General features: G+C 42.7%; 1 protein-coding gene and 1 long non-coding RNA gene across 4 annotated transcripts; both read left to right on the top strand.

The window, feature by feature from the left end:
- The first annotated feature begins 66 nt into the window (after positions 1-66).
- Positions 67-22,408, top strand: SERPINE2 (serpin family E member 2). Of its 3 annotated transcripts, XM_015871343.2 has the most exons (11): positions 67-194; positions 12,376-12,651; positions 13,314-13,334; positions 13,788-13,907; positions 15,017-15,244; positions 16,278-16,472; positions 18,746-18,944; positions 19,090-19,190; positions 20,219-20,305; positions 20,825-20,908; positions 21,715-22,384. In XM_015871343.2, the coding sequence occupies exons 2-11, from the start codon at positions 12,396-12,398 to the stop codon at positions 21,750-21,752; spliced, it is 1,329 nt and encodes a 442-aa protein (XP_015726829.1). In that variant the 5' UTR covers positions 67-194; positions 12,376-12,395; the 3' UTR covers positions 21,753-22,384. The 3 variants fall into 3 exon arrangements, with proteins under 3 accessions (XP_015726829.1, XP_015726830.1, XP_015726831.1); XM_015871344.1 differs by lacking the exon at positions 13,788-13,907 and having other exon boundaries at positions 21,715-22,408; XM_015871345.1 differs by lacking the exons at positions 13,314-13,334; positions 13,788-13,907 and having other exon boundaries at positions 21,715-22,408.
- Positions 22,409-23,361: 953 nt separating this feature from the next.
- On the top strand, positions 23,362-25,566 carry LOC107318011. The gene is made up of 2 exons (XR_001557106.2): positions 23,362-24,259; positions 24,748-25,566. It is a non-coding gene; the product is annotated as an uncharacterized LOC107318011 (long non-coding RNA).
- Positions 25,567-26,566: the final 1,000 nt, after the last annotated feature.

Here is a 26,566-nt window from a genome sequence, read left to right as displayed (position 1 = left end):
CGTTGGAGTCCACGGCGCTCCCCTCGCATCCCGTCGCAGGGCCGGACGGCACTTCCCCACGCGCCCCGAGGCGGAGGGGCGGGCGGGGCGGGGCGGCCCGCGGGCCCTATAAACATCGGGCGCCGCCGCGATCCGACTGAGCGGCGCTGTGTACGGGCGGCCGCGAGCGGAGCGGGCTGAGAGCTCCGAGGGAGGTGAGTGCGGGGGCGAGGCCGGAGCGGAGCTGAGAGCTGCGGGGCCGTTAGCGCTGCCCCGGCGGAAGGAGGGGCGGCGTGGGGAGGGGGCGGCTGTGCGGGGTTGGGTGGGGGGGAGAGGAGTTTCTCCACGCGCTGCTGACAGCCGGGGCTCGGAGCCGCTTCTCCGGGACCGGAGTGCATAAGTTTTCCGCTGCAGCTGCGTGGATGCCGCTCTGCCGTGGGCGCCATCCGGGGCCGTTCGTTCGGTGCGAGCGAGGAGTTTCCTCGCCTGTCCCGCTGCTCGTGCGGGCAGGGAGCGGAGTCCGGCTGAGCTCCGCGCTCAGCAGCGCCGTTGAGCCGAGCTCGGGCTGCGCGGTGCCGCTCCGGTTCCTCGCGGAGCAGAACGGGGCTCTGCCCTCCCGGAGCTGCCGTCCTGCTGCTGGGAAAGCGGCTCGGAGCTGTGCTGCCAGCTGAAGGTTTCCTGATACACAGAGAAGCGTGGGAGAAGGATGCGTAGCCGCTGCGGTTTGGGGGGCGAAAGGGTGGGCAAAGCCCTGTTAGTGGCACGGGGTTGAGGTGATGCCGGTGGTACCGGCTGTGTGCTGGGCTGGAGCTCCTCGCCCTGCCCTGCGCTTGGAGGGGATGTGCTGGGTGGTCTCGGGGCAGAAAGCACGGCTCGGGAAACCTTTCTCTCCGTTTAAAATGGTGCTTAGTGTCTTGTCTCCGTGCTGTGAGATGCGGTAGGATCTTCACGTAGAAGCAGAACCTTTGGAGAGAGCGCTGGTGTGCTAACAGGTTAAACCCAAATGCTGGATTTTTCTTTTAAAACCCGCGAATACCTGCCTGTGGATTAGATGCTTCAATCACTCCCAGCCCTCCCCCCCTCCCTTCTTTTCCCATGCCTGCATATCGTTCTGAAACATGGTTTAGTTCTTGTGGTTTTAATTGCATTCTTGAGCAACTTCCTGAAAGAGAAACCTGGGAGGCTGACTCTTAAACTGCGCTGAAAAATGACTTCCTCCTCTCCCCTGCCTTTCTCATGTGCGAGTGCTTACTGACGTCTTACTCCCTGCTCCTCTCAGGAATTCAGTAGGAACCAGCCCTCGCCGTGCCTGTTGGTAAAGCACACGTAGGTGTGGGCAGCAGCGCTGCTGCGCACCTTGGGAATGGGAGAAGCCACGGTGAGAGAAGCAGCTGTGCACCCCAAAGTGATATTTTGAGTCCTGAAAGTGTGTGAGGTGACAGCTGGTGCAATAGGAGGGCAGGGTGAGGGGAGGCAGATGAGTTCAAATAGGTGTAAGATGTGCTGGTGTGGGGTTTGGTTGCTTTGTGGTGTGTGACTAAACCTGTGAGAGCAGCAGCTGTTTGGCACAGATGTGAACTTTGTGCAATGACTGCCAGTCTGTGGCGCCTTTAGGATTGCGGGCACGTTGTGTGCTGGATGAGCTGTCAGCAAGTTTTGCCTGTGCTCGTAAGATGCTGAGGAGCTGTGTCTGGAAGTTACTCTTTCTGCTGCTACCTGTGTCTGGGTGTTACACAAACTGCTGCAGGAGGTGGTGATGGGCGCATTGCTGCAGAGAGCTGCCCATAATAGCTCTGTGTATCTCTTGTACGAGAGAGAATGTAACTCATGTCAGTCCCAAAATAAGCAGGAATCTGCAGTGGGTTTTGTCTAAAGGTGCACACAGAAGCACTGAAGCTCCTGTTTGGTGTTGTCATTGACAACAGGGAAACAAGCACATCTTGGAGGCATACAGACCTTCAGCACAGGTCTCTGTGCTGTGCCACCAGAAGTGGGTTCTAGTCCTAAAGCTCCTTAACAAGCATACTGCCAGCCATGGAGATGGCCAAGAGCAAAGCCAGGGCGTTAAATTTTTCCCAACTAGATTAGTGTGTGCATGATAATATAGATGGATCAAAAAACCTCCCTCACCTCACTGCTAGGATTCAAAATGGAGATGTATGTAAATTGCATACTTGTACAGTAAGGGAGCAGTTCGGGGGGAGCTTGAGCTTAGTTTCTGTTGGAGGGAGGGGGGGAGGTGTGCTCTGTCTGCTGGGCACAGCTTCTGATCCTTGCCAGGCAACTGCAGTGTTTGTGGTTGAAGGTGAGGCTCTGTGGGAGCTTTTTTTGGTGGGTTGTTTTTTAGTTTCCAAAATAAATAAACACAAATAGGGTTGTCTGAGCAGCTTGAATTGCTTAATCATGAGTGTGCGTGAGAAGGATGTTTTTCATAATATTAATCGGGGAAATTGCTCTAATGAACCAGACATTTACAGTTAGTTGGTCTGTTAGCTGCTTTCTGCCACTCTTCAGAGCCAAGGAGCTTTATACATGAGAAGGCAGGGAAAAGATAGATGAATCATTGCTAATCTGTAAAGTGCTGCTGAATACAATCATCTTTGCATGCCTCTGGGCATCCTTCTAATCACCTGTAGCGTACTTAAAGTCATATTTTATAGCAAAGGACTAATGTTTTAAGTACAGTGTAAATCAGTGTACCTGTATTATCCATAAACAACTTGTGAATAGGCAGGGTGATATTAAGAATTGCCTCCTCCTTTCCTGCTTTGGAAGGCAGGCAGCATGGAGTAGTCTCTCTTATACCAAAGAGTTTAAAGGTTAACACTGTAAGTTAGAGAGTCTTGAAAATATAGGAAGTTACCTTAAAGCGAAGAGTTTGTAGATATAGAATTGAGGCCAAGCTGTAATCAGATGTGTATTCAGGTGGGTGCACTCTGTGATGGTTAAAATGATGAGGTGGAAGGAAACAAAGATTAAAAATACAGGTGATTCCATCTCATGGCTGTAGCTGTACAACTGTTCAGGCTGATGTGCTCTGGAAAGAAGCTGTCCTGTGCTCTGCTTCTTCCTGTCTCTTCTGTGAACCATGTTGGTACTAAAAGCTCAACTATCTGAATGCTTGTTCCAGCTCCTGGGGTCACTGCTGAAGTAGGAGCCCCCGCTGGAAGAGGATGTGAAAATGCTGATCTGAGACAGTTTCTGGAGTTGTTTGTTTTAGCCTTAAGGCACTTCAATGCCAATTGAAATGCATGATCCTTTAGCACCTCTTCCTGAGCAGTATCTGTAAAAGCACACCAGTCTTGGAAATATTTGGCAGCAGTATTCTGCTGTTCACCTTGTATAGCCAGAGAGATGCTTGGGTTTATATTTCCAGAGTGGAAATGGAAGGTAGCTTATGCTGGTATCTCATAAATATGTCTCAGCTTGGTTCAAGTATGAAAGGATATTCCTCATTTGAATTGATATCCTGAAGGTGAAAGTCTGTCTTGCTGACCATAGTGAGCAATTGATATAAACCATGAGCTCCAGGCAGCCCCCTGCTCTCACTTCCTTGGCTTTAGAAACTGCAGCCTAAGTTTGGAGGTTTTTCCTCATCTTGGATCACCAGGGAGCCTTTTCCTTGGCTCCAGCATGTTAAAGGCATAAAACTAAGAGGAGAACAGAGTCATTTTTCTTCTGTTGTTTGTTAACATGTGTAAATATATGTAGCAGTTTCTTTATCTTTAGTCATATGCCTCGGTTTTGCTGTATACCTTCATATTGGAGGAGCAGCTTGTGTATCTTATGTAGCTTTCTCAGCAAGGAAGCAAGCCTGAGGCCTCCAGCTGCTCAGGCAGCTCGGTTTAAGAGGCTGCTTGTCGCAGCTAATTGCCTACTTCCTCTGCTGAGGTTTGTCATCTGCATTTCAGAAATAGCGATGGGCTGCGTGGAGGCTTCTCTGTGAGCGCAGTTCACAGCCCACGAGCTGCTCATCTGAACTGAATCGGGGCGTTTAACATAGCAGGTCGTGGTCTGTTCTGGCAGGGCTCTCGTGCATAGTTCATATCTGATTTTTTTTATTTTTTTTTTCTCCTACGGAAGTTTGGGTCTTGCCTTTCCAGAAACTGTAGCGAAGCCAGTGGGATTAATCAGAAGTGAGGTCAGATTAATGAAAAAAAACACATGTATTTGCAAGTATATTCTTCTGGATAGCTTTTGGTTCTCATTAACTGCTTAGTGTCAGTCGTCCTGCAGATGCCTGAGGAGCATGGTTGGGGCTGGGTGCCTCACTCTGTGTCCTCACAAGATGCAATTCATACAGCCTTACAGCACCACTGACTTCTGATGCCTTCTAGTTGGCTGCTGCTGCACCTAAAGCTAGGGAGGGGGAAAAGATGAGTGTAAGTACATCTGTGTGCTGCAAAGAAAAATGTGGGTATTCCTGTCACTTTTGTGCAGCCTTAAGGCTATGGTAACTTTAAGCTGGTTCTGGAATAGCTGAGAACTGGCCACTGGAAGCTATTAATGTGATATTTCTGTCAATCCAAGTCTGAAGTTGTCCTAGGTTTAAGTAATCAATCAGCTTTTTAGTTTTAAGCAATTTCATCACTGGTTAAATTACCTTTGAAGGATTATCTTCCAATCTGGTGTACTAGGTAAGAAATAAGGTGTCTAAATCCATCTGCTGTTGCAAGTTCTTCATCATAAACACCATAGAAGATGATTAGTAAATAAAAGACTTGTCTGCTGTCACTCTTTAGTTTTACAGCAAGCACAGTAAATAGGACAGTGTTTTCTCTCAAAGTATTTTGTTGGAATTATCATGGTTGCATTCCCTTGATACAAAGGCCTCCATGTTTGGGGTTTTGGATATATGGCTGTACATGAACTTACAGGAGTTCTTAGGAAAAACAGAGGATGCTGGAGTTGTTCCAGTGTACTTTTATGGTGAAATAAAATGAAAACATGTAATTTTGTACAACTATAACACTATTATGACCATGGTTATACCTCTTGTAGGAGGACAAAAAAAGGCAGAGACTTAACATTATCTGCATTATTTCAAGTACTTGCTGGGCTTTTTCCTCTTTTAAAGACCCCTTGAAAGGCTGAAATCCTATCATTTCACTATTTGGACATATCTACTCCTGTGTGCATGTGCTTCAGCTAGATGTCACATGGCTCATGTTGTGCCATCTTATTTCCCCATGAGTTTGGAGGTATTATTGCTACACAGAAGATGCCATTTCCAGTTGTGCTGTAAAACCGGAGACCTAACTGTACAATGTGAAATGAGAAGAACTAGGCTTGTTAAGATGTTCTTCAGTAGGTAAAAAATGAGTATTCTGTAGAGAGGGGAGTGAATCCTGATGTCAGAGGAATCCCTGTGGGAACTGGAAATGAATAAGGGTACTTTGTTTCTTTTCAGTGCTCTTCAAGGAGGAAAAGGTCTCATGTTATAGTAGCAGTAAGGGTTAACTTGGTGGTGGTGGTGAGAAAACCAACTTGGTAAGAAACCAGCCATTGTTATTCCTAAGTCTTGTGGAGTTGCACCACAAATCTGTATGTGCGTAGTCCATTATCAAAGAGTCAATAGGCTGTACTTTATTAATGGGAACTTACAGACCTGTAGGTTTGCCTTGGGCTCTTTATGAGCCCGTGCTTGCATAGCAAGTGTTATTAATGTACAGTAAATGTGGGAGCTGTGGTTCCATGGGGCCTTTCTTCTACAAAAACTCAAGGGAAAACCTGGGTTATGAACCTGCTGTTAAGTTGTAGGCAAATACTTCAATCACTGAACGATCAATCTCTCTACTGGGATAAATCCAAAGCGGTGGGTTGCAGCCTAGCTGCCATGTTGTGAAACAGCACTGTGCTGTGTGGTTTTTTGAGAACTGGTTCTGCAGCGTTAGTCACGATGGGCTGCCTATCCCATGCTGTTTCTTCATTATGGTAAAATAGCAGTGTTGCGTAGAGAACTTGAGATCAACAAAACCACTTCTTTAATAAAGGGATGACACCAGTAAATTGGAAACAACTCTGTTTAATCCTGACACTGTAAGACTTGACCGTGGACCTTAGAGAAGGCTGTGGAGTTTGTTCTTTCTACCTGGAGGTAGCAGGTAGATTCCTAGTACTGGCTGCCCATGGAAGTGGTGGTGTCAGCATTCTGGAAGGTGCTCAGATGTGTGTAGATGTGGCACTGGGGGACACATTTTAGCAGGTAGTATTGGTGGTAGGTGGACTAGGTGATCTTGGCTGTCTTTTTAGCATAGTTAAGGCTGGAAATGTGTTGTAATGAGAGAATGCAGGTAGACTTTGAAAGTTGTGCTAGTGTTGCAAATTCCAGAATCATCTCACTAAGCCCCCCTGCCCTGTGCTATTAGGGAATGATGTTTGCTTCATGAAGCTGGGCTCAAGTAGGTTTTTCCCAACAGTACATAAATAGAAGTAAAAGCAAATTCTACAGAGATGCCTACCTGTGCTTTTGGGATTGAGCAGTGTGGCTGTGGTATGGTTACAGCTGAATGGTGAGGTCAAAAGCATCTCTATTGAACCTTACTGCACCATGTGAAATGTGGTCTTTGTGAAGCACTGTGATGTAAAAGTTGTAGAAGACTTTTTTCTTGCAAGCATCTGTGCAGCTTGTGAACTCCTGGAGGCTTTGGAAATGTTGAAGTAAAGCTTGTCTGTCTGTCCTTCCTGCTAAACCGAAACTCCCAGGAAGCATTGGTCAGGACTTTTCATGAAGAGTCATTAAATCTTTTTGTTCATGTGGGAACTCTGCTTGGACAAAGAGATGGTTCATATCTGGGGCCAGCCAGTTTTACAAGTTGGAGCTCCACTGGGAAATTCCCCCTTGGCAGAGGAGGATGGTTGGATGAAGCTAGGAGGGAGGCTTTCCAGATGGAGACGATCCATTTTGAAACACAAATGGACAAATGAACTGGGAGAATGAGAAACTGCAGAGAAAGGATTAAGTTCAGGAAAGCCTCAGAACCAGCACTGTCAACTTAGTGCAAATGCAAAGAGGACTGTAGTGTGCCTGAAGTCAAACCAATATCTTCATATGCAAAATGTGTTTTTAAACAACAACAAAGCCTTCCAGCTTATCTCGGTGTACAAGGCATGTTTGTTTCGGTGTTGACAGTAACTTACTCTTCTTTGGAGCAATGTGAGTACTGAACTGTTTAAAAGTGTTTAACAAAAACTAGGAGTCGTCCTTCCTTTGTAAAGTTCTGCATGTGTTAATTCTTCTTAGTGCTGAGTAATAAATATCTGTTTTGTGCTATTTCTTTGTGATTTAACATACTGATACATTGTGGGTTCTATTTTTACATATATGTGGGGGCTGTGCTGCTTTTTGTTCTTTTTTTTATTCCCCCCCTTAAAGCAGGTAGCACTGCAAAGAGTTTAAACAGGAGACAGCCCACCCTCAGGTGGTATCAGAAAACCTGCAGGAAGACTTGATGTTTCTGGTTTGGCTTGTCTGTTGTGTGCTATGAATGATGCTACTGCTGAACCTGCCTGCATTCAGAATGTAGGTCCTGCTGCTCTGAATCCAAAAGCATATTTAGAAGGAGTGGCCAAGCAGTGTATTAGGAGAGGACTCACAACGTTAAAGGCTTTGAGATAAAAGGCTTAGGCAGAAGAGGAGTTGCAAACACCTGTGAGGGGGAGAGGGAAAGCTTGAGTTTCCTAATGTGCTGCCAAGTGTGAATCTCCTGAAAAACAAGACCCAGCATGTGACCTTCCCACTGCTATCAGAGTGGTCTTATTGCTTTAGAGAAACAATTCCTGTATGCTTAGCTAGCTCTTTAAAGACTGTTAATAAATTTGGTTGAGTACTTAGTTCTGTTGGAGCAAGTTAGTTAAATGCAGCAAGTGAAGCTACTTTCTGCTCACATGGCAGCTGGAATGAGACTCTCTAAATTAGTATCACAGATGGCACTGACAAGGAGACACCAACTCCCCAGATTCTGAGAAGCCCCCGGGTGTTTGGCCCAGGTGGAGATTGAGATATTTGGGGCTCAATACAGTGAGATCTGTAGTGTTGAAAGACTGCTTTTTTGGGGCACTAGTTTATCTTGAGCTGTACTTGCTGTTTTAATTTCAGCTGTTCATAGAAATGAAGTCTGGTGTCTGAACTTCTCCATGCCTGGTAAGTCTTCAAGAAACTGCAGAATCCAGCTTGCAACTCAGAAAAGGAGCCTTATGGGTTATCTTATTGCTTCTGAAGTGATGGCTCAAAATAAACGCTTTGAGATGTCATGTAGGATTCTAACATACTGTTGTACTTAGTGCTGTAGGTACCTAGTACAATCTGTGTGCACATCAACAACAGCCCAGTCTGGTTCTCTGAAGATGAAGTCCTTCATTACCTAATTCCTTTAGGAGGATCTCTGTGCTCAGGGCTGACTGCATAACTTCTCTCAGCTCCACCAAATGCTTTTCTGTACTCACATGAAACAGTCTATTAATGTACTTCTGCATGGAACATTCTGTAAGCGCAGGCTGGAAGCGTCATGTCCTCTTCGCTGACGTAAATGCTTCAGCCAGAATCTTCAACTGTGCATTATGTGGATGTTCTAAATGGCTGAACCTAGTGAGAGCTGAGTGCATTACGGGCTAGAGGTTGTGTTCATTCAGAGACTGGTAGCCTGAAGACATCTCATCTGTCACAGAGTAATGCAAAACTACCAGTGCAGATATGACAGACACAGTGGTGTTCCTCTTCCTCCTTCCTGATAACTGTCTACCTGACTGAACTGCTCGTCTGAAAATATGCAGTGTCTTAAAATAGGCTTGGTGATCCAACACGGGCAGTAACTCTGCATTTAGTGTGGCATGCAAGACTCAGGGTGGTGCTCCTTTGTAAGGGAGGTGAGGCAAAGCACCAGAATTGTTGGCATTCCCAGAATCATATCTCAAGTTGGAAGGGGCCCATAAGGATCACTGAGTCCAACTCAAGTCCTTGTATTGTGCCATGTGCCACAGAGTACCTCTAGGATGAAATACACCTCCAGCTTTCATGTGCTCTCTTCCCAGCATCACATGCCTTCTGCTATAGCAGAAAAGCCACAATGGACCTATGGCTCTGAAAGTCTGGCACTCTGGTGTTGCCTGTATGGATTGCAATGCAATCTCACTAGTGCTTGAAACAGCTTTCTCACAGTCTCATAGGACTAAGAATGGTTTCTAAAACCAAAGTCCCAAAAAACATTTAGCTGTGCTTTTTTTGAATAGCATAATACTGTAGGGAGAGATCCCATGCCACTGAGAGAACCCATACAATGAACAATGAAACCATCTTGTCATGGGCAAGACTTAGATTCTGATTTAGCTACTGCTGAGTTTTTTATAGATTCGGTGATGAAAGCTTGTTGAAAGCTTGTAGGTATTCTGTACAGCAGGTCAACTGTTTTCATCCTACACATCCCACATCCTCTCTAGCTTTTTTTCTTCTTGCACCATGGTTTAGCTGGTTCTTTCTTTCTGGATATATAAATGTATTTCTTGTTACTGAACTGCATAAAAGTTGAATATACTAAAATCCTTGTGAGAAGCATTAATAACGTATGAATGCTGCTTCTGCTCTAAGATGAAATTAGCTCCTTCATGAGCTGGTTAGACCATGCAATGAGCATAACGGAGCCAAGAATCAGCTGCTCTATAAGTAATACTGAGAAGTGCTTTTCATTTTTCCTGTGCTTGGAATACTGCAGAACTTGGTTTCACTTATTTATTAGGTGTCTGCTAGAGATTGTGCTCTCAGAGACCGACCTTCCCTAACAGCATAGCAGGAAGGAGAGATTGGGTGAGCCTGGTAGTGGCTGGGGAAGCCAGGTGCAGGAGGCCGTGGCTTTTGCACTTGGCCACAGCTGCTGGATTTTACTTTTGCCTTGGAAGAAGTGGTGTTATTCTGACAGGGCTTTGCATGTACAATAAGGAAGAATAATGGCTGCTGGTGTTGGTTGTTCCTGAATCTGGCCAGGGCTTTCACCAGTGAAATTAAAGAAAAAAACCCCACAATGTATTGTGTTAGTTTAAAGGCAGAAGGAAGACATGTCTGACTTTAACTGGGCTTATGCAGATGCAGTACATAAATGGCAATGAAACATAGCTTAGTTTCAGAGCTGTATAATTGTTCTTTGCCCCTGTAGCACACTCTGCAATGTAAGGTGCCAAGGGGGGGTACACTTTAAGAATCTCTAGTAGGTTTATCTTTTTTTCCCAAGATGCTGGATGGAGGTAAATCTGATCATCATTTGGGTTCCTGGTAGGAGAAAGATGGTCAGCATGGCATTGAAATCCTTAAAACCCAAACCTGCCTGCTCTGAGATAATGTTTCATGCAAGGCAGCACTGCTGTCTTAGTGTACCTGTTGCCTGGAGGGAGAGAGAGAACCAAACAGTGGTGTCAGGTAGGTTGTAAGTATTAGTATTAAATAATTATGAAGAGTACTCCCTAATGTAGGGGAAAAGTACAAATTCCTTTTCCATGTCACACTGCTGGTGCTGCCCGTAGTGTCTTCCTGCTCCAGCTGGGAATGAGACCAGAACAGTCTTAGGAAGCAACTGGGCAGGCTGCTCTGGGGACAGGCTGCAGATGGGTTTTCTTCCTGTGCATCTTATCTGCTGCAGCTGCTCAAGTCCAGGTTAGTTTTCAGAGTAAGTTGTGTATGGTCAGTCATTAGCTGGTATGAGGCTCCTTTGGAAGGAACTGCTCCTCTGTGACTCCCAAAGCGCTTGGGGGATAAGAGGAGGATTAGAAGTTGATGGGAAGGATGTAATTAGAGGGCAGGCTGTTAACCTGTCCTCCTTACTTTTTCTTAATTGACTTGAATCGGTCAGACTGGCTCCTCTGGTGGCAGTGATAGCATCGCTGTTGGGCTGTGGCAGAGACATGGCCCAGCTCTGCTCCTGTTCAGTCAGCATTTGAGTTATTCCGTGCTGTGACAGCAAGCTTGAGTAAATGCATTGCATCCCCTGAAGCGGTGCAGAAGAAAGTGGAAATGCTGTATTTGCTGCTTTCAACCCTTTTAGCGCAGTGAAAGTACATGCTATTAAAAGATGATTAAGTGAATCTATAGAAACACCAGCTGGTTTTCTGGTAACCAGGCGCTCTGGCATGGCGTGAGCTCGCAGCGTAGGTAGGCTGCCATGGCAGAGCTCCCTGCTCGAGAGTGGGAGGCACGCTGTGGAAACTGCAGTGCTCTCAGCTGGGTAACGAGCTGCTCCAGGGTGGCTTAAGCCAGAAGAGCAAGTGTGTGTGTGGTGATTATCAGAAGGCTCAAGGGGAGGAGAGGCTTATTTTTAGCTTTTGCAAGTGGTTTGCAAATAACATTTGAATCAGTTGTATGTACTTTCTGCAGCTTTTTTAGCCCTCAGTGAGCTAGGTTGCCCCTTGGCTCATCAGTGCATCTGGAAGACTAGCATCTCAGAATGCTTAGCCACTGCTGGCTCACTTGCTGGCCTGAAAATGGGTACCTCAAAGATTAGCTCGAGAGCCTGATTTCGTGGAAAAGATTACAGCATGACTCTTGTTTTAAGTATTTTTGCCCTAACTCAATTGGATTGAATACATATCCATGAAGAGGAAATCAAGCCTAGTAGGTAAACATTACCTAATGTATTTAGGATTTGGGCTTGGTCCTCTAATCAGATGCTGAGAGGTCCTGAACAAATTGCTGCTGCCTGTGCCTCAGTTTCTATGGCGTTGTGGGAGTAACAGTGCTGTTTTGTGTTAGGTATTGAGGTCCCCAGGTGAAGATTGGGCCCCACTTTGAATAGATCTTCCTTCTGCATTAATTAGCTGCTAAATATTCATACATGAATAAATACAAGCTAAAATCCCAACTTAACCCTGTGTTTTATGATCTAATATGCTTCATCCTCTGTTACCCATCATGAAAAATGCCGATTATGCAGCTAACTTTTATTATTCTAGGCAGGTGCAAATTCCCACAGCAGGTCTGTTTGCATATGTATATATGCTTCTGTTCACTGCAGAAAATCATCTGTGGACTGTACCAGTGCACTGGGTGAGAACCATAGCAATGCACATAGCAATAAATCATCCTGTAGGCCACTTTGAGCAGGATACTGAGCTTCCATTTGTATGAAACAGAAAGCTAATAGAATTTGAAGGAGAGGTAGTGGGTGTTTCCCAACCTGGTGGCTTTTGTCCTGTTAGCGACTATATAACATCTAGCTATTTTGTGCTTGTCTCTGCTTCTCAAGATCCCTACACCTAAACTGCAGGCATGAGTCCTGCTGTTAGGTTTGTGAAGGGTGCAGAAAGCATGTGCACAGTTTGCCAGTTAAAACTTGCCAAATAAATAAGCTGGAAAAAAACCCCGAAGCATATTTTTGAAGGCTGACTTTTAATTTCTCTTGTCTTGTTTTCTTGCAGGTTATTTCCAACCAGAAATCATGAACTGTCACTTCTCACTTCTCTTTCTGCTTGGGACTTTAACATCTGTGTGTTCCCAGTTCAATTTTTATCCTCTGGAGGAGCTTAGCTCTGATGTTGGAATCCAAGTCTTCAATCAGATAGTGAAAGCTAAGCCTCAGGACAATGTAGTAGTTTCTCCTCATGGGATTGCATCAGTGTTAGGGGTTTTGCAGCTGGGTGCTGATGGTAAGACAAAGAAGCAGCTGACAACTATGATGAGATACAGTGTAAATGGTAAGTGATTCCTAAGGTTCTTTGGGTTGGGTGGATTTTTTGAGGGTTGTGGGTTTTCTGATGCTTGGTCAGAATCACTATGCTGTTTTGAGATGGTTTTCAAAATCTGCTAGTCTGCATCATAAACCATAACTCTGTTCACTACAGAGAAAATGGACATGTTTATAGTTAGTTGACAGTCTGAATGTATACATTTACATATATTTTTAACTGGCTTATAAGCAGCTTTTCTGATGATTTCAAGGCCCTGGCTAGAATTACTCATCTTTGTAAACTGCTCCCCCAAAAACTGCTCATAGAGGCTGTACTGAACAGCCCTGAATGTGTGGATCTTCAGATGAAACAGCAATGGGATATTTTCTTTTTCTATTAAAAATAGTGCAAAGTCTAATCGTACAATTGATACTTTCACTCTGATGCTCTTCAGATTTGTTCACTTGTTTCTGCTATTGGGATCCTTGAAACCACAGCTGTCTGAAACCTTCTTGAAACAGACATTTCTGCTTGTCTGTTCCTGACACTGCATGCACCTGTGTTTGTATTCTTCTGCCAATGCCTGCCCCTCTAGAAGAGTGTAGGCTGAAGTTCTTGCTGCTTTACTTTGCATGCTGAGTATTTTTATGAGTTAACATCTTAGTGCCAGCATTCTGTTTTCCTTCCAGGAGCAGAAAACCCTCCAAGAGGTAAGTGCATTTTTAAATCTTAAGCAGTATCATTGTGTAACATGTCTTCATTTGCTTTGCTGTTTTGGTTTAAAGTGCAGCAAAATGGTTTGTCAGCTTAAGCTATTACTGTTGTAGATTTGAAATCTCTTCATGAGACAATCAACTCAAGCATCTTAATGCTCAAATCATAAGTACTCAAACTTTTTGATACACTAGATCAACTGATTTAATTTGGTTTACATACTTTCTAATACTCTCTGTGAGACACAGAGGTTCTCAAACTTCCCAGAAGGTAGCCTGTATCTTGCTATAGAGACTTGGTATAGCAACCTACCTGTCTGTTAGCACAGGCTTCCTCTGCTTTTGTTCAAGATTGCCTTACAGTTCTTTGGCAGCTACAGCAACTTCTTTGGAAGGGTAACAGTTGGAAAGTATTTAATCTATCTTTAGCTGTCTTTTAATGCAATTTAGCAGCTGGAAGCAAGGAGGAGAGCCAGCGTCATGAGACCAGCCAGCTCTCCCCGGACCACCAGCAAGTGCTCCGTGGACCACCAGTGGTCCACAGAATACAGTTTGAGAACCTCTGTTATGGTATGTTCTCCAAAAGGGTTTGCTCATCATATTGGAGAGTGAACATGTAGGACTTCATACAAATGGTAATGCTAAAGCATTCACGATGTTATAAACAGCAAAGCCATCTGAGGCTTTTTCTTATATATAGCTAAGAGAATAACTCAACTAATTTATTCCCTTCATAGCTCATCTCTTAAGTTTGTCTACATAGGGAAATAGCCTGGAATTGTTCCTGCCTAAATTGTATTGGGAAACAGAGGGAACTCGTTAACAACTGCAGTGAAAACAGCCACTCAAGTATCCTGTCCAGTGTAATGGTTGAACATTAAGATTCTTGTCTGGCAGTATCTTCCCCGTGTAGACAAATGCTTATTCGTAAGCTATAATAACATGGAGTATGATGAACATAGCAGTTCTTCTGTGCTGCCATTTACATTCTCTTGTATGCAGTGAAGGAGCTATCAAGCACTCAATATGAGCTGCTTTCATATCTTAAAGATCCCAACTGTATTTCTGGGAGCTTATACTGCTTTTCTTTTTTTCTTCTTTAAAGACCAGCTCATGTTGAGATACTGACTTATGCTTGTAGCAAATATAGTTTTCTGAAGGACTGTGTCCTAGCTGAAGTCTGAACTTGAACCTGATATAGAAATCTTGATGGTTTCTACCTATCTATGGATGGTGAAGCAGCTTAAGCTTTGTGCTCTGAGATTCAAGACCACCTGCAATTGTCAGCTATGAGCCCTGGACTTTGTCTTTGCTGTATGGCTGACAGGTTGTGGTTTTTGCATAGTGTGGCATGTTTTGAAGCAGCATCTTCTGTAGATGTAATTCTATACTAAGAATTGAACCCCAATATTTATGCTTAGCATTGTCTGGAGCATCCTCTGTGGACTGTTAGACAGGGAATAGGCATCACAATGAAAGTAAATTTCCTGGGAAATAGTAGCGCTTCTCAGGCAAGAGATCAGAAATGTCTATTTTGGAAGCCCTCTCAGAATTGGTTTGGTTTTTTGCCTACTTCAGCACTTTAATGTCTGACCTTTCATGTCATTAATAGTTGCATATAAAGTAATTGTTTGTTTGTCATCTTGTTCTAAATTAAACTTGCTGTTCTTTCCAACTAGGAGTTGGTAAAGCGTTAAAGAAGATAAACAGGCTCATAGTCTCAAAAAAGAATAAAGACATTGTTACAATTGCTAATGCAGTATTTGCAAAGAGTGGCTTTAAAATGGAAGTGCCTTTTGTTACAAGGAACAAAGAGGTGTTTCAGTGCAGTGTCAAGAGTGTGGACTTTGAAGACCCAAATACAGCCTGTGATTCCATCAACCAGTGGGTGAAAAATGAAACAAGGGGTGAGTATTAGCCAGTATTTTCTGTGCATGAGTGGCATCTGAGACCTCTCAGATCCGACTGGGAATATTGGAGTGAAATAGAGAGGGAGGAAACTGCCTTGCAGTTGGAAACTATCAATAAGCTGGCAAGTACGATGTGTTTTAGAGTCTGTTTGTCAGTGCCTTAGCAGGTGTACTTGTGTGATTTGCGTGTGTGCCTGTCCCTCTGTGAGATTGAAAAGCTTCTACTGTTAATCATCTGTATTTAATCTGCAGGAAACCCAGGCAGCGTTCTCTTGAAGCTGGGTGTTGTCAGATATGAGGGGAAGAGGGAGTAAAAAAGCTTGAAAGTGGCTCAGTACATCAGACTTGGAAGTAGTCAACAAAAACTCTAGGGCAGTTCAGCTTTTGCTGTAATACCCTAAATTTTTGTGATGCGTCACTGTTATTAGGAGTAATGTTTAGTAGATTTTTAATTCACACTGCCTTGACAGAACTCCTCATGGTTCAAGTGTGCTGACGTCCATTTGTCTAGTTTAGATGTACCATAGACAGAGATGGTGCTTTGCAACATGGCCATAGTCTAATTGATTACATGCTTAGTATCTCATGGAGTTAAAACTAGATGTGAGGAGTATGTTGCTAATGATGTTGGATGTGCCATTTGTGAAACAAGGATGTCAAATTCTTTCTTTACCATGTCACCAGCTTTGCATAGCTATGTTACAAGCTGTGTGTGAAAAGGGGGGAGTGCTTCAGTTGAAACTGTTATCACTGTGACCTCCTTACATTGAATCTTAGATCTGATCACAAGCTGAAAAAGGTAAGGCCCAGTAAGCTGTAACATCAGTTCATAGGTTAGCTAGATATGCTGCTTGTTTTCTAGGTATCCCAAAGGGTTACTTTTTAAAACAAAGCAAAAACTATTGACTGCATGGGTCTCAAATCTTATACAATGAGTAGCTGGCATGTTCACAGACATTCAAATGATTTGAACTAAAACGTGCTTCACTGTCTTTATGGAAACAAATACTTATCTTTTTTTGCTTTCTAGGTATGATTGATCAAGTTGTAGCTCCAGATGATATTGACAGTCTAACCAGGCTGGTTCTAGTGAATGCAGTGTATTTCAAGGGCTTATGGAAATCACGATTTCGACCTGAGAACACAAAGAAACGGCCATTTTATGGAGCTGATGGGAAGACCTACCAAGTTCCCATGTTGTCCCAGTTATCAATCTTCCGTTGCGGTAAGCCCAGTGACTTTCAGTGAATACCTCAGAAGGAGTGGTAAAAATTTTGCTCTTTTCCTTCAAATGAAAGAGTGCATTGACACACTTATTGCAGCTGATAGTGGAGACTGTGTGGTTATGAAAGCATTTTGTACTGGTAAGGTATGGGTAAGGTTGCTATGAAAGGTTGCTCTAGGTCAAGCACTCTAACAAAGTACTTCCCTTATCCTGCTTTTCAATGAAGTGAAAAACATGAAGTACTGAAACTGAGAACCTTGCATATTTCCTAAGCCTTGCAGTAGGAAGAATTTTAAGAGATGAGAATGAAGGAGGGCTGCCAACAGAGACTTGAGGCTTATCTGCTAATGAGCTGTAAATAAAAGATTGGAGTAGAATTAGTGTGTGTCACAGTGTAATAAAGAAATGGAACGTGCACAATCAACAGTGCTGGGGGAGCCAGAGGAGCACGTGTTCTTCAAATTCAAATTGAGTCACAGGACAATAGTTCAGTAGGTTTGGCCTGAGTTCTGTATGAGAAGCTTGGAGCTGATGTATGAGTCTTGATATGACTAACAGTGTACCTCAGCATGTAGGTGTATGGGTACTGGTAAAAAAAATTAAGGCTCTGATGAAAGAATTTTTTCCGTTGCTTTTGATGTCTGGAACTTAATGTGCATGTGTACTCTGAGGAACAGGCTTGAGAATATAGCTGGCTATTAAATGCAAAAGAATGAATGGGAAAGACCCACTGATGAGCTTTGGAATGTCTAATTTTATCCTTAACAGTGTTCAGGCAATTCTGACAGGTTTGTGTTAAGGTAAAAGGCTGTAACTTTGAAAACCACCTACGCATTGGAGTACATGTAATTCTATGTTTTAAGGTAGCTGCTTAAATGTGATTTGGGGAAGGTGTGTATATACCAGCGTAGGCTTACCACTTATTTATCTGTGGGGTTTGAATGGAGTTCGTAACTAAAGACAGATTTTAACAAGGCTATCTGAAATGGCTCTTTAACCAGCATCCACAGATGAATGAAAGACTTAATTATGTAGGTATAAACTTAGGTTAGAAATGCTGTTAATCTAGAAAGGAGCAAGAGAAGATCTGGGTTAAGACTTCTCAAACTTCTTAAGCAACTTGTGCATCTTTAAATTCCATCATTGTGAAGATGAAATCTCCTGTTTCATGTGTTTCAGTGGCAATGATGGTAGTATACAGCTGACTAGGGAAGTAGTATTTGATGGCTGGAAAGGTTACCATTGGTCACTTTCTTGTGGAGACTTCTGCAACAATATTTTGATCCTTAAGTAATGCTACAGCAGTGGTTCTCAGACTAAAAGGAGATAAACCATGAAGCTTAGTACAATTACAGCCTAATAAACGTAATGCTACTAGCTTTCTAGCAATACAGACTTTGCCAAAGCGTGGTTCTTGCAAAAAGATTAAAATTTCTGATGAAGATCTCAATTTCAGTTTGGTCTGATGAGTGCAGACTTGCATGAAGAAAAGGGAAGGATAAGTTCTTCTATCCTAAAATTATCCCAGAAACCCTGTCTGTGGTTAGGCTGACAAGTTTTCCCTACAGCCTCCAGTAAGAAGCCACACACCAAAAGTCCCACAGTAACCAAAGGGAACTTGCAGAGGGCTGCTCAAAGTCAGTCTTCCCAACACTTGCTGTAACTTAGGGGTGTTGTGTTCTCACTCATCCAGTTGGCCTTCTCCATTACATCATAGTGGCTGCTCTCCACTACTTTGAAGAACTTAAAACTGCTTCCTAATGAGATTCTTATTAAGCAAGTAAATTTGACTGATTACTTCAGACAGGAGGTGGTTTAATCACTTGAAGGAAAAGGTTTGTCTGCAAGACCTCTTCAGTTTGGAAAGATGACCTCCTTTTCTTGTTCTTTGTTTCTCAGTGCTCAATCAGCTCTGCTACAACTGAGATCTGAATTAGATCCCAGCTGATTTACGAACCTGGTAATTTTTTTGCATAGCTGAGAATGATAGGACTTGACTGGGAAACAATATGCAGATCAAATACAAGTATTATATGCTTCATATTATCCATGTTATACTTTCTGTCAAGGTAGCATCTCTACCTGTACCACTTCTTGATAGACTGCTTAGCTGGAAGGCTGGCGGTCTGTAATGTTTGAGTTACTGTCCATAATGCTCAGTTTTTGAGGTGTGGGTAAGGGTTTCCTGGTGGACTTCAATCGCAGCAGGTATCTGAAAATAAAACAGATTTAAGGCTATGGGAATGATGGCTCGTTATCTCTGTTCATTTTAGGTACTACAAGTACTCCAAATGAGCTGTGGTATAACATAATTGAATTGCCATACCATGGAGAAATGATAAGCATGTTGATTGCTTTGCCTACGGAAAACACAACACCTCTCTCTGCTATCATTCCACACATCAGCACAAAGACAATAGGAAGCTGGATGACAACCATGGTAGCCAAAAGAGTGCAGGTTATTTTGCCCAAGTAAGTACTAGTGTTGTCTGTTTTTCCTTCAAGGGAGCATTTTGGAGTCAGTGTGCATATACATCCTCTGACACGAGAGGAAAATGGTGCTTAAGGCAATTGTCTCCCATAATACTAATACGTTCTTTTTGTTTCTTCTAACTAGATTTACAGCAGTAGCAGAAACAGACTTAAAGGACCCTCTGAAGGCACTTGGTATTACAGATATGTTTGATGAGTCAAAATCAAACTTTGCAAAAATAACAAGTAAGTTGTTTTACTGAACTTTCAGTGGTCTTTATTTGTAGTTTCTGGCACTGAATGAAGTGCTGTTTTACCAGTGTAGTTGTCTGTTACATCTTGGATAAATGTTACCATGACACTGGAGCAAAGCTCTGGCTTGCACCCAGCCAAGCGTGGCTTCTTGCTTCTATTGAATACTGTAGTGTCTTTTTTTTTTTTCCTCTTGCCTTGCATTACAGCAATAAATCTTGTTGGTCAGCTTCACAAGTTAAGATTTTGTTACAGTCTGAAGGTCTTAAGTATTTAAAATTCACGGCAGAACTTAAACCAATGCTTTAGATCATTACTGAAGATATAATGGCAATATTTAATTTTCCATAAAGTATGTATTTAATAATATGAATTTTCTCAAGCAGCAGGGAACAAATAAACTAAATATCTAGCTTAGGGGACTGGGCCAAGCCAGAACTAAATATATCCTATCTGAAAATAGGATGTAGATGTAAGAATTGTGAGCTTAATAAAAAGCCGTATTACCTCTGTTCTCCATTTCTATCAACTTGTTCATCATTTTTCATAAGCTCCAGGGATGTTACAAGAAGCTTACATTGCTTGCTTACCTGATTCGAAGAACAAATTACTGTTTCAGTGAAAGTGAAGTGGCTTGTTAAGTGCTTTCCCCCACCCCAGCACTCAACATTGAGATAAATTGGAGGGTGACTTCAATTCAGATAAAGAAATGACTGGGGGGGGGGGGGGGGCTGGAAATACCCACCATCAGCAGAACAAAACCCCAAACTCTTATCCTTTTTAAAACTAAATGTGCAAATGTGTACTTCTGACAGACAATAAAAACAAAGCCTGGAAAATGGGGAAAAGTGAAGAGTAAGGAGCTTTTATTTTGCTTGTGATTATAGGCTTAGTGATTGTATCCAGCATTCTTCACAGCAGGATTATAGCAGCATCTGATATTTGCCATGCTAGCTACAGGATCTCTTTTTAGTTATTTTAACTCTTCTTTGTTGTTTGTTGTTGTGTTTTTGTTTTTCCAGGAACAGAAGGTCTACATGTATCTCATGTTTTGCAGAAGACAAAAATTGAGGTTAGTGAAGATGGAACCAAAGCTTCTGCAGCAACAAGTAAGTAACTATGCTGATAAAGTGATGGAGTCAGGAAAACTGGATCAGCAGACTGTATCACTAAGCAAAGATAGCGTATTTCAATATCACTTCAGGTTAAGTTACTTGATGGCTTTATGCAACTTCTTCAGGACATCACTTGCTAATATTGATCAGAGCATCAGTGTGTTCTAGGAAGTATAAACTGGTTTACTTTTGCCTGGAAAAGTATTTTCTAATAGCTTATGCTTTGACCACCAGTATAAAATGTGTTGCTATCCAGGTGGCAAAAAGAGTAAGCTGCTGTCTTCTATGTATGATGACATGAGATATCCTTCCAGCTTCCTGTGGGCCTTGTGTTGTGTTTTTGCTTTTTTTTATGGTTCCTATGGGAATAAAATGTGTCTTGTGCTTGTTTTAAATGTTTGAGTGGATTTTAGCCACTCGTCTATCTGTACAAACTTCTACTATACACTTTAATAGAGTACCTGCTGTGTTGTGGTACTTTGCTTAACTTCAAACCTTGTCTTTTTTTGCAAGCTGCGATTTTAATAGCCAGATCATCCCCTCCTTGGTTCATAGTAGACAGACCATTTGTATTCTTCATCCGGCATAATCCTACAGGTAAACAGTTGTTTGTATGTACTTCGTTTTGCTTAATAGCTGCAGCAGACAAAATTCCTGGCTAGGGGAAGTCCAGGTTATGTGTGTGTGTCAGGGGAGGGTGAGAGAGAATTATTTTACAGTGTTCTCCCAGTATTCTTTTTTTAATACCTTTAATATTAGATTATCCTATTTGGAATACAACTCAGTACAGGGAATAAGTATTGGCTGTAAACTGCCGTTGCAAGTTTATAGGTAAGAAAGAACACAATTTGTAATAGTCATAGCTCCCCTATGGGGAAAGGAAATAACTGTTTACTGATAATGAATTTAGTGAATAGGGCTCAACTTTCTGATAAACTGTAAAATAGTGATAGGGCCAAGTATAGCAAGAGGGACTTCAGGAGTCTGGAATGTTGCCTTGGCCTACCATGAGCTAATTTGAGTGTGCAAACACAGTGGTCACAGACTTCTACAGCGTGGGTTGAATATTAAAGCAGAGCTGACTGAGTTAGACATGCAGATGATAGGTATGCTGGTTATGGGGGAACAAGATGCTGCTGCCATCATGCAGGGAAGAATTTAACTCCTGGCAGCAGCCCCATCCCAAGGCAATACAGACCATCAGAAGAACTGTCTCTCCAGAAATGTGAGCCAGATACCCATCCAAACATACACTTCTCTGCTGCCTACTTAGAGCTAACAGACTTGGGGGAAGCTAGAGAAGACGGTGATGAGGTGGCTCAACTGTGCTCTGTGGATTGCATGCTTTCATGGAAAAATTTCACTGTATTTGTGTAACTCTTGTTTTCATTTCATTCCCTCAGGTACAATCTTGTTTATGGGACAAATAAACAAACCTTGAATGTGGAAGACTTTCTTCAAGAAGTAAACAGACTCATTTGCCACCCCCCTGTCCTGTTAAATATTTTGTACGCTACTCTGACTTCACTCAAGAACTAGTGTTAACCACTGACTAGGTTTTGAAATGGGAGTCAACGTAGTTCTGGCTTTCTGGGGAAAAATACAGATTGAAAACTGCAGTATGTCTTTGAAATGTCTAAAAGATTCTCTGAACTACTGAATGGTTACCCGTGCTAACAAACTTTTTTGAGCTTTTTCTGTATCTACTAAGAATTTTATGTATGGCTTTTTGTGAGAGGACTTTAACAAAGAATGTTAAACATTTCTATTAATGTTGGTTTCTTTTTGTGTGTGGAAAAGGTCTAATTTGTAGCTAACCCCATCAAGATTACTTGTGATTCTCGAGTATCTTGATACGTGGGTGTTCTTGGTAGAAATAGATTAAAAGTTCTAGCAGTTTTTATTTTATATAGTGCATGTATCACTGAGAGTTTTAAAACTAATGTGATGTTAGATACACATCGCGCTGTCCTGTCTTAATGTAATGTAAACTTGTCATTGCTAGATTGCTAGTATACACTTTCTATTGGATTTAAATTTTATATTTGTTTTTGTACAAAGGAAAAAAAAAAATAAAACTGCATTATGAACAGTCAATGCTGTGAATTGTGGATGTGATGAAAAGGCATTTGGGTCCAGACCCCACTGAAGCTGTTGTTTGAAACTTCCTTCTTAAATGAAAGTCAGGTTGTCGTAGTGGGCTTTTATTCTTTTTGTGGCATATGCTTTATTCTTTCTACCACTGTCATCCTGCTGTGGATGGATTATAAAGAGGTTCAGTGCCTGAAGAGCAAACTCCCTGTATGTAACACACCCAGGTTAGTGCTGAAACTGTCACATGAGGACACCTTAGTGCTCCCTTCAAGTCTTCTCTCTTACTTCTTACAATGTAGGTTATGTGTGCACTCACATGTCTTCAGTACTCACATGGGTATAAAACTCATAAAAGAAGCAGTGAATGATTTTGGCTTGTCACAGATGGTTCTTTGTAGGAAAGCATGCTGTACTGCTGCTGTGGCAACTTGGGGTTTTGGATGGAAAAGCTAATCTCTGATAGTTGCTGTTTCTCCAAAGGGTACTTTCCCATTAAGAGGTAACTGTCTTACAGTGCTCTTGAGGGAGAAATTCCTATTGTGTTTCACCAGCTCAGTGCTGGTTTAAGTTGATGTACATCTGCACAGACTGGAGGATGAAAGAGTTGATCCCTACTTGACGGGTGAGAATACAAGGTCAGGTGAAGAAATTTTTACCAGAACGTACTCAGCTGTGTTATGGGTCAGCAGTGATAACCGAACATGAAAACCAGGATGAGATTTCATCATGTACTGCTGCACGTGGAACACAGGTACCAACTTAAGAGCAAGGGAGAGAGGAAAAAGCTCTGGAAGGAGAATGTCTGGCTCTAACAGCTGGCATTTTCTTTGGTTTTGTTCTTTTTTTTTTTCCTGTTTGCAATAATCACCTAAATAGTTCTGACTTGTGTGGTTTTTTTGTGGTTTTTTTTGGTTTTTTTTTTTTGTTTGTTTGTTTTATGGGACGTATTGGCTGACTCAGCGAGTTCCCATAAGCCAAGAGTTAAATGCTGCTTCCATGCCCTTTTAGCATGGCAATGCCTGCACAAAACTGTCTCCTGCATTCCCCTCAAAAAAGGCAAATGGAGAATCTTACAGGATCTAGTTCTCTTCCTGTCTTAAGAGAAAGCAAGCAATGTGGGCAGCAAGAGAAGGCTCTAGACGTGTGACTGATCTAATTGCAAATTCTAGTGCTGAGTTAGGAAAGCTCTCAGCTTAACTGTGCTTGCTTTCAATTCTTTACGTCCTATCGAGCTGATGAACAAGAATAATAACAAAAGACTTGTATGCTGCATAAGGAGTGTAACTCCACACCGGTTTGAGCTAGACAAAGATGTGATTTCTCTTGCAGAAATTGACAGATGATGTCTCAAACTATACTGCTAGGAACTGAGGTTCACAAAGCTTGATGTATGTCTTCCCTGAGTGAGAAGCATCACTTTTCTAGCAGAGTAGGATTGTATTTCAGGATAGCACCGCTGTTGTTTTGGAAACTGAGAGAATTAATTTTCCAGTTGCTTCTATTTGATACTTCTGGTAAGAATTCAAATATTAAGAGGTTAGCACTCAAACTGAACTCCCACAGTGCTTGCACACAGAGGCCATGTGTGTTCTGTGCAGCAAACAGGCTTGGAAAATAGACTAGAAAAATGCAATGAACTGCCTCAACACAGGTTCTCTGTAAAGAACTTCAGGTCCCCTTCTGTTAGTCCAGAAATAGCTTGTGAAATGAGATGATTGCTTACAACACTGAACAAAGAGTAACTGGGTATTTTTGATTTTCTCCTAATCAGGCCAAAACTGGTTGCTGAAGGACATATCTATGAGTGAGTGGGCTTACTCAGCTTGATGGGGCCTGGACTGCCTGAACAAACAGGTGGGGAATGTCCCATGCACCAGTTACTTGGGAGCTTTAATGCTCTGCAATGTGTGGGTGAAATGTTTCACAGCTCAGAAAAAGGCTTTTTAGCTCTGCTGTTACTGACACTCAAGTATTATTATTATTTTTTTAAGTGCTGGGAAAGTTTAACAAGCAAATGTGAACTAATGCTCTGATCTTTGCCTACAGTCTGGATGGAGGAGGTCAGGTTGAGGGGAACTGGAAGAAAAGGCTGGGAAGGAAGGTGTTAGGTTAGCCCCTAAAAGCTTACTTCTTTTTAATGCTACAAAAACACTATCCAAGCTTTCCAGTTCCTTGAGTTGTTTCATATCAAATTTCCAGCCCTGCTGGAACTACTTTAGTGTTGTGCATGTGTGCTGGATGTAGTTTTGTTAACTCTTGCTGTAACAGTTATCTGTTTCTGAAAGGTTTTTGGGAATCTGCCTTCAGACATTAGCATCTAATTTTTGTTTCTATGCCTCCAGGAATGTAGAACCTAATATGAATGCTCGTGCTGCTTCTGCCTACTTCTGTCTCTTCCTGTGTTATTCCCAACTGCTTCACAGCTGAACTTTATCTTCCTGAAAGCCTGGTCATGTGCGTCCCTGAGCCCCAGCGGCCCTGCACGCTGCCTGAGAACAGGAGCCATCCACGAAGCACAGGCAGAGGGATGTTCTTAGCATTGACTCTGACTCCGTGCTGGACTTTAGGCAAGAAGAGTAGTCAAGGAGGAACAGAAATGGTGAGAGACTGAATGTATAAAGCTCGTAACTTAACGCTGTGCAGGTAATTCAGGAACAAATGTAGTATGAAAGGAATAACTTCATGCAAAGAGCTTTACAGTCCCATTCTGAATCTGCTGCTGGCTTGCAGTATCTGGCTACCTTCCCTAGATATGCCTCCACTTCACTGCCATTAAAAGTGGAGATAATTCATCTGTTGTAAACTCCACTGAGATAGAAAGCCCAACATGTGTTTCCTAAGCCAGATCTGTCATGAAGAAAGTGGTTATTTATAAAGTAATTAGGAAGGAAAAAAAAATAGTTGGCTAGGAATCTGCTAAACCATTTCAGTTTTGCGTTCATTACTTCACAGAGCTCTAAAAAGGCTGCTTTTCTTTTGCAGCTTCCCCTTTTCATTTACATTTTGTGTCCTGAACAGAGTGGAGAAGGGGTAGTATGAAAGGATTACTGCTGTTCCTCCTCTGGCATCACAATGAACACCCTGCTGGAAGCCTTCTTCTGACACGGCTGCCTTGCCTCCCAGCAGCACAGCAGGTTAATAAAGATGAAAAAGAAAAGAAATTCAAATGCCTCTTTGTAAGCGATGTTCCAAATACTCACCCTTGTGCTTCAAGGAAAAGGAAACCCTTTGGCTTTGATTTGAGCTCCATCACTCCAAACTATATTATTTATTAATAATGCTACCAAGAAGTCCAACCCATACTAGTTAAAACCTGTCTGGCAATGGTAATTTAGTGGTGCTGGGTGATAGTCTCTGGTATGGGATGTGACACTCAGGAGGAGACAAGCCCTACTAAAAGCAGTAAGGGTGATTCTGTCTTCCCACATCTCTGGGAGGCTGCTACTAAAGATGATGATGATAACAGAAATTCTAGGGGAAATGGTTTTAAGTTGAAAGAGGGAAGATTTATGTTGGATGTTAGGGGGAAGTTCTTTACTAGGAGAGTGGTTAGGCCCTGGAACAGGCTGCCCAGGGAGGTTGTGGATGCCCCGTCCTTGGAGGTGTTCAAGACCAGGTTGGACGGGGCCCTGGGCAACCTGATCTAGTAAAGGCGTATGTTTGGTGGCCCTGCCAGGCAGGGGGGTTGGAACTACATGATCCTTGAGGACCCTTCCAACCCGAGTCATTCTGTGATTATGTGACAGAATGTGGATTTCCATGCTGTCTGCTGGGCCTACTGCTTGACACAGGTGGGCACCTGTCGCTTAATAGACAACAGGTTTTTTTGTGGGCTCTTGACCGATGATGCTTTTTTTTACATGCCCATTGAGTGGATGCAGCCATGCTATTGTGAGCTAACAATCTTAGTGCTGCGCTGTCCTTTAACAATCTTAGTGCTGCGCTGTCCTTTAACAATCTTAGTGCTGCGCTGTCCTTTGGGTTTTGTCTTCAGATTGTACTGAAGCTCCATGAACGCTATTTTCACTTTTAAGGCCATGTTAGGGATAATTGCCATTCTAAGACCTTGCCTGGGGGTGCATGTAATGTGCATGTACGAGGGTTGCTCCGAAAGTAATGCCTCCTATTTTATTACGTCAGAGGCGGATGTTGGTGGTGTGG

Source organism: Coturnix japonica, chromosome 9, assembly GCF_001577835.2.
Source record: "Coturnix japonica isolate 7356 chromosome 9, Coturnix japonica 2.1, whole genome shotgun sequence".
NCBI classification, from domain to species: Eukaryota; Metazoa; Chordata; class Aves; order Galliformes; family Phasianidae; genus Coturnix; species Coturnix japonica.
Note: the sequence above shows the minus strand (reverse complement) of the source record. Positions and strands in the feature narration are given on the sequence as shown.

Bases quoted from the DNA above. Each gene is read 5' to 3' on its own strand.
- SERPINE2 (XM_015871343.2), top strand. From the start codon at position 12,396: ATGAACTGTCACTTCTCACTTCTCTTTCTGCTTGGGACTTTAACATCT. The intron at 20,306-20,824 runs GTAAGTAACTAT...TTTTTTTGCAAG, and splicing joins CAAAGCTTCTGCAGCAACAA to CTGCGATTTTAATAGCCAGA. The intron at 20,909-21,714 runs GTAAACAGTTGT...TCATTCCCTCAG, and splicing joins CATCCGGCATAATCCTACAG to GTACAATCTTGTTTATGGGA.